Raw genomic sequence first — 14,037 nt, forward strand, 5'->3', positions numbered from 1 at the left:
GTAGTCGAAGGACGACCTCCGTTACACCAGCAGGTCATGATGGGGATAGAGGATCGAAGAACAATATCCTACAATGAAATGCAGAAATAATAAACAACTGGCCCATTGAGACGTCACTGGTTGTTGACAGCTCCTTATATGTTTACTATTACATAGAGCGATCAGCACAACATAAAAACCACTGACAAGTGAAGTGTATACTGTTGATTATCTCGTTACAATGGCCCCTGTCATGGGGTGGGATATATTAGACAGCAAGTGAACAGTCAGTTCTTGAAGTTGATGTGTTGGAAGCAGGAAAAATGGTGCAGGGATCTGAGCGACATGACAAGAGACAAATTGTGATGTCTAGACGACTGGGTCAGAGCATCTCCAAAAGGTCAGGTCTGGTGGGGTGTTCCCGGTGTACCTACCAAAAATGATCCAAGGACAACCGGTGAATCGGCGTCTGACAAATCACGTTTTCTTTTACATCATGTGGACGGCCGGGTGCGTGTGCGCCGTTTACCTGGTAAAGTGACGGCACCAGGATGCACCATAGGAAGACAAACCGGCGGAGGCCGTGTGATACTCTGGGTAATGTTCTGCTGGGAAACCTTGGGTCATGATATTCATGTGGATGTTACTGTGACACGTACCACCTACCTAAACATTGTGCAGACCAGGTACACCCCTGATGGCAGCGGTCTCTTTCAGCAGGATAATGAGCCCTGTTACACTGCAAACATTACTCAGGAATGGTTTGAGGAACATGACAAAGAGATCAAGGTGTTGACTCGGCCTCCAAATTCCCCAGATTTGAATCCGATCTGTGGGATGTGCTGGAAATACAAGTCTGAGCCATGGAGACCCCACCTCATAACTTACAGGACTTAATGGATCTGCTGCTAACGTCTTAGTGCCAGATACCACAGGACACCTTCAGAGGTCTTGTGGGGTCCATGCTGCCACGGATCAGAACTGATTTGGCGGCACAAGGGGGACCTACATAATATTAAGCAGGTGGTTTTAATGTTGTGGCTGATTGGTGTGTACATAGTTGTGTGAATTTGATTCTGTTTGGTTGCACAACAATCGCTGAATGTGAATGACACCTAGAAAGACTTATTTCATCCAGGACAGTGTTCTGATCTAGTTTATCAGTAGCCTGAGATAATCTGTGTAGCAAAAAATCAAAAACATTTTCTTGCAATTATTAATCTTATACAAATGGGTAACCGTGAAACTAGTCAAGAGGCATATATGTGTATAGCTCAAAGCTCGTGTAAACTAGCTATTGGAGGGGAAGTAAGAGGGAAAAGCAGAAACAATTATTGCAGTTTTGGCGTTTCGTTAAGAATTGAAAAAATTAAGGCAGCAATGCAGGCTTAGACAACCAGTGACTGACCAGCTGTTGTGGAACTAAAAGTCCCAGCATGGTCTGCCAACCAATAGCTAGCATGGCATGCTTGAACTTGTAGTTCCCAGGCACAGGTTGCCCAAGCCTGAAGGTTAGAGATTATGTTAGGTAGGAGAATATATTAATAAGTATTGGTTATAGGTGCTGTAATATGACTGTTAGACACCTTGGTAGAAATCCTAGCACAGTGGGACCACTCTATTATAGCTAGTAAGACTCATTTTCTCCTCAGTCTGCACCTGTTCTGTCCCAGTTGTCTTCGGTAGGATTAGGGGAGCTCAGCCGTGCTCAGTACACCCCAGGGACGCTGTCTGCAAACACCTGGCCAGTCTCATAGTAAAGCTGACACAGAGACTGCAGGGCTGCTGCAGTTGTCACACCTGCCGGCTGCAAGCAGCTGCTCCCTGAGCCAGATTACAGTGACTGGCAGCGTCTGTGTGCTCACATATGGTCTGCAGGTAACACAAGACGCTCACTCAGAGACACCGTGATACACGCCGGTCACGTGGCGACAGGCAAACGTCGTTGCTGATCAGCAGACACATTATTTAACTCCATCTTTCGTTACGTATTGTACGGTAACAAAGTTTTTTGTTTTTATAAGAGAAATATACGGTTATGTGATCATTGGGCTCTCAACAGTTAGGCTAATGTAATCTACTCTGCATAATAATGGAACTCCAAACGTAATTTAACCATGTCCCAATTGTACAGCGCTACGGAATTTGCTGGCGCTATGTAAATAAATGATGATGATGATATCTTCTAAATCAGGCCTGGCCGACCTGTGGTTCTCCAGGTGTTGTGAAACTACAAGTCCCAGCTTTGCCAGAAGATAGCCAAGCGATAGGTGGCAAGGTGAGACTTGTAGTTTCACAACAGCTGGAGAGCCGCAGGTTGGCCAGGCCTGCTATACATAATAAGACGATTAAAAAATATTAATCTTGGGAATCAAGCATGTAATGAAGTTGATTATAACATCTCTACTTGTGAGCTAGAGATTTCAGCTGAAAAATTAGAACATTCCCAAAATGCATTGTGAAAAGAAAAAAAAGCCTGTGGGGGACTAGTCTAGAATAACCGTGCAGAAAAAAACCTAACTTCCACTATTTAACTGCCCTTCCATGATAATCTGTTTGATTTCTACATTCACATTAATCTTTGATATAAAGCAAACAAGGGTTTATGTGGTCTTTTGACCACCAGGGGGCACTGCTCCACTCACTGTAAAGCAAGCATGCAGTGATGTGTAGTAGCACACACTAGGGGGTATATTTACTAAACTGCGGGTTTGTAAAAGTGTCTCCGCACAGCAACCAGTCAGATTCTAGCTGTCATTTTGTAGAATGTACTAAATAAATGATAACTAGAATCTGATTGGTTGCTATAGGCAACATCTCCACTTTTTCAAACCTGCAGTTTAGTAAATATACCCCTAGGACTATATCTATACGCTTTAACTTTTTGCAGAAAAACAGAGTAAAAGGAGTATATATTCCTCCTAGTCCATTCCTGCCACCAAGCAGCTGTCTCGGTTATATACATAAATATATTAATATCTTTGCACAGAACCACGCACTGCATGATATGAAAGTAACAGAATATGTGGCCACATTTAGCTGCTCAGACACAGTCTCTGTTGATATCAGACAGTTGCTCTTAGAAGTGAAAGCTCAGAGCCGCAGGCTGCAGATAGCGCTGTCCGGGTTGAACTTTATGATAATGTAGCCGCTAGGTGGCGCTATACCTTGTCTGTGTATGATATTTTATTTTAGTAGGGCTTCCACCTATATTGCCAAATTCATGTATTCAGGAAAATTCAAGTGTTTTAATGCTCCTATGATTTCTAGAGTAGGTAATGAAATATAAGACAACACAAACATTACCTAAGACTTATACGGATGAGTAAAAAGGAGTATATAAAATGTTCTAGGATTGCAGTGTTGTTAGGTGCAGGGTTCAATGTCTGTTTAGTGTGTTCTGCGTCTCAGGCTGTTCTTTGAATAAAGTTATTCTCCTTCTACAGGTCATGAGCGTGACATCACAGGATGACCTCACACAAGACGTCCGCATCTTGTATCCATGGCGACAGCGGGAGGTCGTGCCCAGTAGGATGCAAAGGTTTAGGAGAGCCTGGGTGATTCCTACTATTTCCGTCTCCGAGAATTTAAAAAACATCCCCTCACAAGTAGTGCAGGTAAGGAACGCAGGAGGAGGAGCTTATGTAATTATATATATATATATATATGTGTGTGTATATATATATATATGTGTGTGTGTGTACATATTGGGCCTGATTCATTATGGAGAGCAAGGCAAAAAATGAGTAAGTTTTCTCCGGGACAAACCATGTTACAATGCAAGGGGGGTAAACTAGTTGATTATTTTGCACATAAGATAAATACTGGCTGCTTTGTCATGTAGAACACAAATACTTGATAGCTTTATACAGTGAAACTTAAAATAGATCTAGAACATGCCCTACTATAAATCTGTCCCCACGTTATAAATTTACCTCCCCCTCCAATGCAACATGGTTTTGCCCAGGTGCAAAGTTACTCATTATGTTTAATTTCCTTTCCTTAATGAATCAGGCTCAAAGTGTCTACTGTAGTTCTGCTTCTCCTTTATGTGAGTATTGAGGCACAGGTATTTGTCAGTTCAGTGTCTAAGCTTAAATATTCATTGTCTTCACTTTCTGCAGCTTATTGACCTGTGTCCGTTGCTTACTGACACAGGTTAATAAGCTGAAAAAGTGAAGACATTTGTCAATCAGAATAAATTTTACATGGCATCCAGTTAATAATATTATATATTTTAATTTTTTTTAATTCAAACTGTCGGCCACGTGAAAGAATTTAAATGAAATGTGGCCACGTCCCTTCTAAAATGTTTTATTCATATTGGGGATATACATTTCCTTACGTTATTGTGCAATAGGATTCACAGTTCTGAGAATGTTTTGTGGTTAAAGAGTAACACAATATGGAAGTGTAAGACCCTCACAATAATCTAACGTATGAATGCCGGTGTTACAAATATAAATCTGTAGTATGATGAATGCATATGATGTTGCCTATAGCAACCAATCAGATTTTAGTTATAATTTATTTAGTACATTCTACAAAATGACAGCTAGAATCTGATTGGTTGCTATAGGCAACATCTCCACTTTTTCAAACCCGCAGTTTAGTAAATATACCCCTAAATCTTATGGATCTAAGGCAACCAAGTGCTTTAGAGTGGATATAATAAGAAAACAAAGGGAGTAAATGACCTATACCTATTTTATCTTTCCTTGAATATCAGAGCAGCTAAAATAATGTAGGTACACACTGCACACTTCCATATATATGTGAAAACCTGGTCTGCACACCTGTTAAGTATTGCACCTTGCAGACTGTGACAACATTACCTACGTGTTGGGAGGATATAATCACACACATACACATTCTCCCCCCTCCCCCTCTTCACTGGTTACAATCATGTCTCACCTGCATTCTATGATAGAATTTGCCACTTAATTATCGTACAACACGGTGCTGCTCACTTTGAGAGAGGTCATCATGGCTGCTCCCTGTCGGGGCTGTTACACGTCCATATTAAATGGCCATTTATCCCTTTAACACGTATGAATAGTTTCTTTTCATATAGAGTTTAAAAAATAAATATTTTTCATTTGTTTAGCTCCAGTTAAAGTTCAGAATGTAGAGGTTTTAGGAAAAGCATTATTTTATTTTTTAATCTAGAAAATATAACAATATTTATGAACAGATTTGTGTTTGTTTTCCCTGATATTCAGCTAGTGATGTTTTGTAAATAAATAAATAAATAAATAAATAGTTTAAGCACCATTTGTCTATGGTCAGTGTGATATTCTTCTGGGACCCCCTAAGTGGTGGTAACCACTCGATTGTATATACAACAATCATAGGACCCCAACAAAACTATTCTGTGAGCCCCCACATTGGTTTTCTGACCCCCCAGGTATATATTGAAAAGCACATTTATGTAGTGTGCCTGATACAGTGGACAACGCTGACATCTAGTGGACACTACTGGTATAGCGTGTGATGGTTACAGTAAAATGACTGACAAATATTGTGTTGCTCATGTTTTTCATCAATCATAATCATCATCATCATCATCATCATTTATTTATGTGTATTCTTCCAGATTAAGTCGGACAAGAAGCACCTAGGTAGCATTATATACAGCATCAAGGGGCCCGGTGTGGATGAGGAACCCAAAGGAATCTTTTCGATTAATAAAACAACTGGAATCGTATACCTGAACGCAGTGCTGGATCGCGAGAAGATAGAGCGATTTAAGGTACTACATACATATGTCCTAGTACTATTATATAGTGCACCAGTCTCTGCTATCATGTGAACCCAGCTCTGATTAACCTATAGAACCCGGTGATTAGACAACTACGATTCCGAACAAGCTGATTGTTCTGCTTCCAATGCCCAAACCCTATTGTTGCAGGATGTATGTTTAGACACTGTAGAGAATTCCTCACCCCCTCCATATAAGGTTGTCTCTCTCCTGTCTTCATCAGCTTTGCGCATTTGCGTTGGACATTGACGGAGTGCCCCTTGAAGACCAGACGGACCTACAGATCGTCGTTCTTGATCAAAATGACAATCGCCCGGTGTTCTTACAGCCAGTGTTCAAGGGATATGTGATGGAGAATGCAAAGCCTGGTACATTGAGGTTACATATTGGGAGCTGTTGGTATTTGGGGAAGGGGGTGACGGGGGTGTCTTCTTTCCCAATTTATAATGGCAAATCACCTTGTACTGCCCTATGCACCTGACATCCATAGGAAGCATGGGATGGATTCTACCAAGAGTCCCTATAAAAGGGCTGTCTTATTAACTATTCACTGTTCCCATAAGTAATCTCTCCACTCTGTTGGCCATTGCTTATAAGACAGAGAGTGTTAAGACCAGGGGTATATTTACTAAACTGCAGGTTTGAAAAAGTGGTTATGTTGCCTATAACAACCAATCAGATTCCAGCTGTCATTTTGTCGAATGTACTAAAGAAATTACAGCTAGAATCTGATTGGTTGTTATAGGCAACATCTCCACTTTTTCAAACCTGCAGTTTAGTAAATACACCCCCAGGTCTGGCCAAATGGTGGCTCTCTGGTTGTTGTAAAACTACAAGTATCAGAATGTCCTGCCAGCAAGCGGCAGGCTATGTACTGACTAAGCATGCTGGGGCTTGTAGTTTTACAAAACCTGGAGAGCAACAGTTTGGCCAGGCCTCCTTTAAATAGCAATTGTGGGGCTGTCAAATTTAATCTTTGGGGGAAGATCATCAGAATTCAATAAAATAGTTGCTTAAATATGCTCTATGTGCAAAATAATTGTTACATACCATTTATTTTACTAGAAATGATGGCCCGGTAACACTTTATATGGCATTGTGACTATTTAGTGTCCTATACTCTCCAGGCTCCCTGGTTATGAGGGTGTTAGCCACAGACGCGGATGACACAAACACAGACAACGCTCTTCTGAAATATTCCATCATTCAACAAGACGGACCAGAAATATTCAGTATTAACCAGGACACCGGTGAAATCAGGACGGTCCAAGTGGGTCTGGACAGAGAGGTAAATGCAGCGTCCAGCTGTACAGAGCAGTTATTAGTGTTACGTGTAATGGAATATAACACAGATACCTGTCTCCCTACATATAGGTGGTGGGATCATACAACCTTACTGTACAGGTGGCCGATATGATGGGGGAGGGGCTATCCACCACCGCCAGAGCGGTTATCGCCATAGGAGACCTCAATGATAACCCGCCTGAGTTCACGCAAGACGAGGTACAGCAGCAGCATGTACCATCTATGTTTGTCTTTGTGTCTGATTGCATTGGAATTTGTTGGGCCTATGTTATGAGCGGGGCCTGGAGGAGCAGTTCCATCAGCTCCCATACAATCTAAGTCCCTGCTCCATGGTATATGTAATATGTTTCGATCATTGGTTTGCTGTATTTACTAACTATCTAATTTCTTAATATCTCCCTGGTAGTTCCTCATGGAGGTCGCAGAGGAGAGCAGTGGTCTGGATATCGGGAGATTGAGCGTAACGGACAGAGACCTCCGCGGCTCCCCCAACTGGATAGTCCAATACTCCATCATCGGCGGAGACCCGCAGGGTGCGTTCTCCATCCGCACGGAGACACAGACCAATGAGGGAATTCTCTCCGTTGTCAAGGTAGCCACAAATGGCCGGGATTCTGGAGCTGTGCGGTCCCGCTGGGGGTGGGGAGGAGGGTGATACACAACAGATTTACTTCTGGAGTTCTATACATTACAATGCTCGTAAGTAATCCAATGCCACGAAACTCGATAATTACTGTCCCAAAACGTTGGTATCTTCCAGCCTCTAGACCACGAGACGAAGGGCATACATAACTTGACGGTGACTGCCCAGAACGAGGCCCAGCTGATCGCCTCCGTCCCCCACACATTCCGCTCCCAAACCCGGGTCAAGGTCATCGTAAAGAATGTGAACGAACCCCCGATCTTCTCGGAGAACCCCATGGTGGTGAGAGTTAGAGAGAGAATCAGTCCGGGAAGTATCATCGCCGATTATACTGCGGTAGATCCAGATATCAGTCTGGTCCAGGAGATCCGGTGAGACATTTGTGTTATCCACTTTCTTCATTTATGTTTTATTCCTGGATGGTTAGGTTGGGAGCAGGATGGTGGTAGGGTTAGAAGTCAGGAACGTACCCCATGGTGCAGGGACCCAGCGCGGTTCGCTAGTATTTGAGAGATTGCTGAACTTAGAATCTTGCTGGAACAGGCAGTGGCCAAACTCCACTATAAAGTCACTTGAGGTGTTGGGCCGTCACCTGCCGCCAGTGCATGACCTTGCCTATGCTGGGGTGTTATACTCTGAATTAACGCATGAGTTACATCTGAGTGGAAGACCTTGCTGTCAATATGCTTGGTGACCCTCATTTACCCAGGGGTTCTTACAAAGTTGCAGCCACTGTAATCTTGAAAGGAAAATCTGGGCTATCCATGTGACTTGTAAAGTTGCTCAGGGAATAAAAGTCACCATATCATCACCATTTATTTATATAGCGCCACTAATTCCGCAGCGCTGTACAGAGAACTCATTCACATCAGTCCCTACCCCATTGGAGTTTAGTCTAAATTCCCTAACACACACACAGAGACACAGACAGACAGACACAGAGACTAGGGTCAATTTTGATAGCAGCCAATTAACCTCCTAGTATGTTTTGGAGTGTGGGAGGAAATCAGAGCACCCGGAGGAAACCCACACAAACACGGGGAGAACATACAAACTCCACACAGATAAGGCCATGGTCGGGAAATTAACTCATGACCCCAGTGCTGTGAGGCAGAAGTGCTAACCACTGAGCCACCGTGCGGCCCCATATGTTTTCTTCTGTGTGCGAAATAGAATTAATTGGTATTAATATAGGAACCTGTTCCCATTTAACATCATAATTCCACCTTGGAGGGATTATGAAATATCTCTGTGTAATAAAATCTTACGTCCCAGCTCCCCTGACTAATGAGCGCAGTACGGGATATATACATGAGGCAGTTTCTGCAGATGACAATAACGTACAGAGAAGTCCATGGGGGGCTATTGTAGGACTGTGTTCTCTTCAGGATGTTGACCGTACAGAAGGAATTATACAAAACATCCTTTCACCAGACCCTGACGGTCCTTTTTAAATACAATTGGACTTTGTACTGTTATTTCATTAGGAGAAAATGATGGAATTGATGGTTTATGAAGATATCAGATGAAGTAGTAGTGAAGCAGCAGTTTATCTTACATGATTCGCTGTCTTCTGGGTGTTCGTCCTGTTTGTTAAAGGTTATTCCTGCTTGACAGATACTCGCTGGTCTCTGATCCGGCACATTGGCTGCTGTTAGACGCCCAGTCTGGACAGATCGGGACCAGATTCACCGTGGACCGGAGGTCACCGTTCCTGCAGGGAGGGTGGTACACAGCGCTTATCACTGCCAGCGACAACGGTGAGAGCTCCAGGCAAATACACAATGATGTGTCAGTGTGGTCACAGTTCTGTCTTCATTGTGTCACCCCCATCTGTGTTATTCCCGTCTCTCAGCCGTTCCCCCACTGAGCTCCACGGGGACGCTATCCGTGGAAGTGTTGGAGCTGAACGACCACGCTCCAGTGCTCCAGCAGCATGTCGGGGAGCTGTGCAGCAGCCCACACCACGGCCACGGTATCCTGCTGAGCGCCACGGACGAAGACCTGCCCCCCCAGTCCTACCCATTCCACTTCCAGCTGGATCAGTCTTCCACAGCGCTGACACTAAACTGGAGCATCAGTGATGTCAATGGTGAGGAGCAAATCATTCAACCAACACAGATATAGCATGTTGCTAAAGTATTCACACCCATTGGTATTATTTTCTGAGCTAACAATGCCAGGATTTACATTTCATCCAGAAAACAATAGATGTGTTATATTTCAACAACGACGAAATCTATTGTTTGCATAAGTATTCACATTAGTATTTGGTGGGTTTAAGTCCGCCTGGATAAGGTTCTATCATTTTAATTCAGGAAAATGTTACAAAACACACAGGGGCGTGAATAGAACTGCAAAGCATTCCAGGTGGATGTGTCAGGTTTCAGGATGGTCTTACCTTATTCTCTCACTAGAGAACTCAGATGTTTACAGAGAGAATATTTATAACCGGAGTTGGCAGCACATCTGCCACTTCAAAGACCAGCGCCCTAGAACACGAAGTTCTGCCACGCTCTCTGCTTCACCAACTGAATCCTCTCTCCCCCCCTCCCTCCCCAGGTACCCATGCCATGCTGGAACTGTTGAATGAGGTGCAAGAAGGGGTTTACATCCTGCCCTTGCTGGTGTCAGACTCCGGCGACCCGCCCCTGGCGCAGCTGCATGCGCTGAACGTGTCCGTGTGCCGCTGCGACGTGGCGGGCGTCTGCCGCGGCAGCGCGGCTGCTCTCCTCAGCTCGGGAGCGGGCATCAGTCTAAGCGCCCTCATCATTATCCTGAGCAGCGTGGCGCTCTTGTTGGGTGAGTGTGAATATAACTGGTGCATACTGATAATCAGGTTGTCGTATATAAAACTAGAATGGTGTCTATACCCCCATCAGTTGCCGTCTCCAGCAGAGAAGATGGGAAGAACCAATAATATGAATGTTGTAACAATATTGTATTATGGAATGTTGGGAAGCATTGAACAAAAGGACATCAGGTCCATGTATCCTTACACTGAACCCGTCTCCCACCTTTACATTTAATAATGACAATGTGTAGGCGATGCAGATTGTGACTATTACTTTAGATGTCCACTTTGTATAGATCATCATCAGCTATTTATATAGCACCACTAATTCCTCAGCGCTGTACAGAGAACTCACTCACATCAGTCCCTGCCCCATTGGAGCTTACAGTCTAAATTCCCTAACATACACAGACACACACAGACAGACAGACAGAGACTAGGGTCAATTTGATAGCAGCCAATTAACCTACTAGTTTGTTTTTGGAGTGTGGGAGGAAACCGGAGCACCCGGAGGAAACCCAGGCAAACACAGGGAGAACATACAAACTCCACACAGATAAGGCCATGGTCAGGGATTGAACTTATGACCCCAGAGCTGTGAGGCAGAAGTGCTAACCACTGAGCCACCGTGCTGCCCGTAGATGGATCATTATGTTCAGGGAAGAGCCTGGGGGGCAACCACAAGCCCGTAGCCCCAGATACTTTATTAGTGCGCTACAATAGAACAATAGCTATGGGCACCGGAACTGCACATCAAACTAAATCCGTTGCTCTATATACGAACGTAGCTCAGTACAGAAAATATATAGCTGCAATGTTTATACCACGTTTCATAGTCCCCGATACCACAATCCTTCACGATAACTATATTATAAGCTGGAGTTTATCCACTAAAATGTTCTTTCTGCCATTGGGAAAAAAAGTAGCCAAAGGTTTAACCAGGTACAATAAAATACATTTATTTAATAATTTAAGAGGAGACATTAAAAAGGTCTTTCTGACACATTTTAATTTTCAAAACAACAGGGATAACTCCATACATACACATCTGTGTGACAGGAGATTTATTTTCATTTATAAAAGAGCTTGAAAAACAAAAAACAAAAACGACAAATATCACCAATGTAAAGTTCTATATCGTAGCGGGATTTCCAGGGCACCGGTCTCCTGCACGGCACGGAGGCAGCCATATTGTTATTCCTGAGCAAGCAGCCTGTCCGTACCTCATAAGATGCCTCCGTCAGGGTACGGCTTCCTGTTTGTCTGGTACGCTGCAGTCACACAAGATGGCTGCCTCCACGGTGGAGGTAACGGGTGCACCTTAAAGGAAAAGACGACCTCATTGTACAGCTTTTAATATCTTGTGTACAGGTCAATAAAATGACTTTTTTAATTTTATCATATCCCTTTTAAGTTGAAGTAGGTAACATGTGGTTCTCCAACGGCTTAACATGCCTGCTGGGACTTGTAGTTCCACAACAGCTGAAGAGCCGCAGCCTTATTTGAAGGAGATCTATAGATAAAACGTATACCATTTATGTGTGAAAGAGAATTGTATCACATTCACAAATCTACTTCACCTGGGAGGTATCCGTCTGGAGTGATATTTCCCATCTGACGTCTGACCGAATTCACCTGGACTGGCTCGTTGAGCATTGTCAGGTAATGACCTGAGCCCAGGTTAAGGGGTCACATGGTAGTGACGGAATGTTCCACTTTCCCAGCTAAGAAAACAACGTGGCATTCCTAACGTGGCTCCACAGTGACACATTAATCTAGGAGACGTTCCTCGCATTGAACACGAGGGCGCAGTGTGCGACTCCCACCGCGGGAGCCAAATTCGGTCAGAACATGAGTGGAAAACATCAGACCAGCCCCATCCGCTGGTGAAATCAGCCCCGCTGGCTCCTGACACATCTATTCATGAAGATATCAAGTAAAGCTGTGATTTTATTTTCCATTCATGTCCTGTGTATTCCTACTATATACAGGAAAATATCCCTACGTATACATAATGAGGGGCATTTCTATAAACTGGCCTACAAGAAAGTTGCTGTAACCCTTAGCAACTAGGGGTGGGCAGTACGTCACCGGGTGCGTGGCAAAATATGGCAGTGGAGCATTGCCAGCCCCCCTCATCTTACCCCCCCTCTGCCAGTAGATAAATGGCCATCTCTCTACCTCTCTCCCTCTCTATTTACCCCCTCTCTCTCTATTTACCCCCCTCCTCTCTCTCTATTTACCCCCCTCCTCTCTCTCTCTCTATTTACCCCCCTCCTCACTCTCTATTTACCCCTCCCTCTCTCTTTGGTGGCAGCTGACTGTCAGGTTTCTTAGACCCCCGGAGTGAACGGTTTCTTCGACCTGTTTTGAGAATTAGGCTACTGCAGCATATAAATGATTTTAAACAATCTCTCCAATTAAATTTAATTGGTAAAATAATAAATAAAAACAAAACCTAATTCTATAACATGACATCAACGTTCTCTTTGTTGCACTTTCTGGCAGTAATTTTGCTGCGCTGGTTTCTGTACAACCTGTTGGAGGTAACTGGCTGTAGTTTGGGTTAGTCTGAGCCGGCCTGCAGGAGTCCTACCAGCGCCTCTGCGGTTATCGGGAGCTGCAGCCACAGTGATCCCAAGTGAATAAAGCAGAAATTAAATATTAACTTGAAATGTTAATGTAACACTGATGGGACTGCGTCGTATATTGTAAAAACATAAACAAAAACAAAATCAATGTCTCTTTAGGTCGTCTAATAGACCATTTTTAACACCTATATTAAGGGTTGTCATAAGGTGGGCACCAGACTTTGAACATGTTTTCGAATTTACATCTGTATTTTATAAACAATAGCGTTAGTTCTGCTCCTATGTCACGGTGCCCATCGCTACGGCTCACCGACCCTGCCAGTGACCAGGGACTGTATGCCCAGTGATTACCAGTGAGGCATGGCAAGAGAACCACTGAACTGTTTCCAAAATGCTAAAGAAAAGATAACATTCGTATACTAGAAAACATGTCTAAATAATGGAAAAACATAAAATAAATCTGTGTATTACTTTGTGCTGGTTCCGTGTGCAACGCTCATTTTTTTTGCCCTTGTTTCTTGCAGTACTGGCTCTATTGCTCCTTCTGTTCCGTTGCACCTCCGGTACCGCAGCACACAAGGGGTTACTTTCCGAGTCAGAGGACGACGTACGGGACAATATATTCAACTACAATGAGCAGGGAGGAGGAGAAGAGGACCAGGTACATAGGAATTATCTCAGTTTGCCTACTCGCCGTCAATACCCCTTTCTATTGTTATATTAACGCAATGTTGTGTCTGCTTCGCACAGGACGCCTATGATATGAATCGCCTAAGGAACCCGGCCATGCCAGTGCCACCGTCGCCACGTCTAAAGCCCCCAATCCGTAGAGATGCCCCTTATAGCCAGACGATTCCCCGCTACCCCCGGAGACCCTCTGACCGTCCCTCTGACATTGGAGACTTCATACAAGATGTGAGTTCTTGGGTCCTGATTTCTCTCCCTTCTAGGTCCCCCGTGACTG

At 43.8% G+C, this 14,037-nt stretch overlaps 1 protein-coding gene across 2 annotated transcripts in view; it reads left to right on the plus strand.

Moving 5' to 3' along the window:
* Positions 1 to 14,037, plus strand: part of CDH15 (cadherin 15) — an 81,118-nt gene that overhangs the window by 66,130 nt on the left and 951 nt on the right. For both annotated transcript variants that reach the window (XM_075189049.1, XM_075189048.1), the window contains exons 2-13: positions 3,426 to 3,596; positions 5,576 to 5,731; positions 5,964 to 6,108; positions 6,868 to 7,028; positions 7,115 to 7,243; positions 7,452 to 7,637; positions 7,806 to 8,059; positions 9,306 to 9,448; positions 9,544 to 9,780; positions 10,251 to 10,490; positions 13,598 to 13,734; positions 13,824 to 13,988. In XM_075189049.1, the coding sequence (XP_075045150.1) occupies positions 3,429 to 3,596; positions 5,576 to 5,731; positions 5,964 to 6,108; positions 6,868 to 7,028; positions 7,115 to 7,243; positions 7,452 to 7,637; positions 7,806 to 8,059; positions 9,306 to 9,448; positions 9,544 to 9,780; positions 10,251 to 10,490; positions 13,598 to 13,734; positions 13,824 to 13,988 (2,121 nt within the window). In that variant the 5' untranslated portion in view covers positions 3,426 to 3,428. The remainder of the gene's footprint in view (positions 1 to 3,425; positions 3,597 to 5,575; positions 5,732 to 5,963; positions 6,109 to 6,867; positions 7,029 to 7,114; positions 7,244 to 7,451; positions 7,638 to 7,805; positions 8,060 to 9,305; positions 9,449 to 9,543; positions 9,781 to 10,250; positions 10,491 to 13,597; positions 13,735 to 13,823; positions 13,989 to 14,037) is intronic.

Source organism: Mixophyes fleayi, chromosome 10 (assembly GCF_038048845.1).
Source record: "Mixophyes fleayi isolate aMixFle1 chromosome 10, aMixFle1.hap1, whole genome shotgun sequence".
NCBI classification, from domain to species: domain Eukaryota; kingdom Metazoa; phylum Chordata; class Amphibia; order Anura; family Limnodynastidae; genus Mixophyes; species Mixophyes fleayi.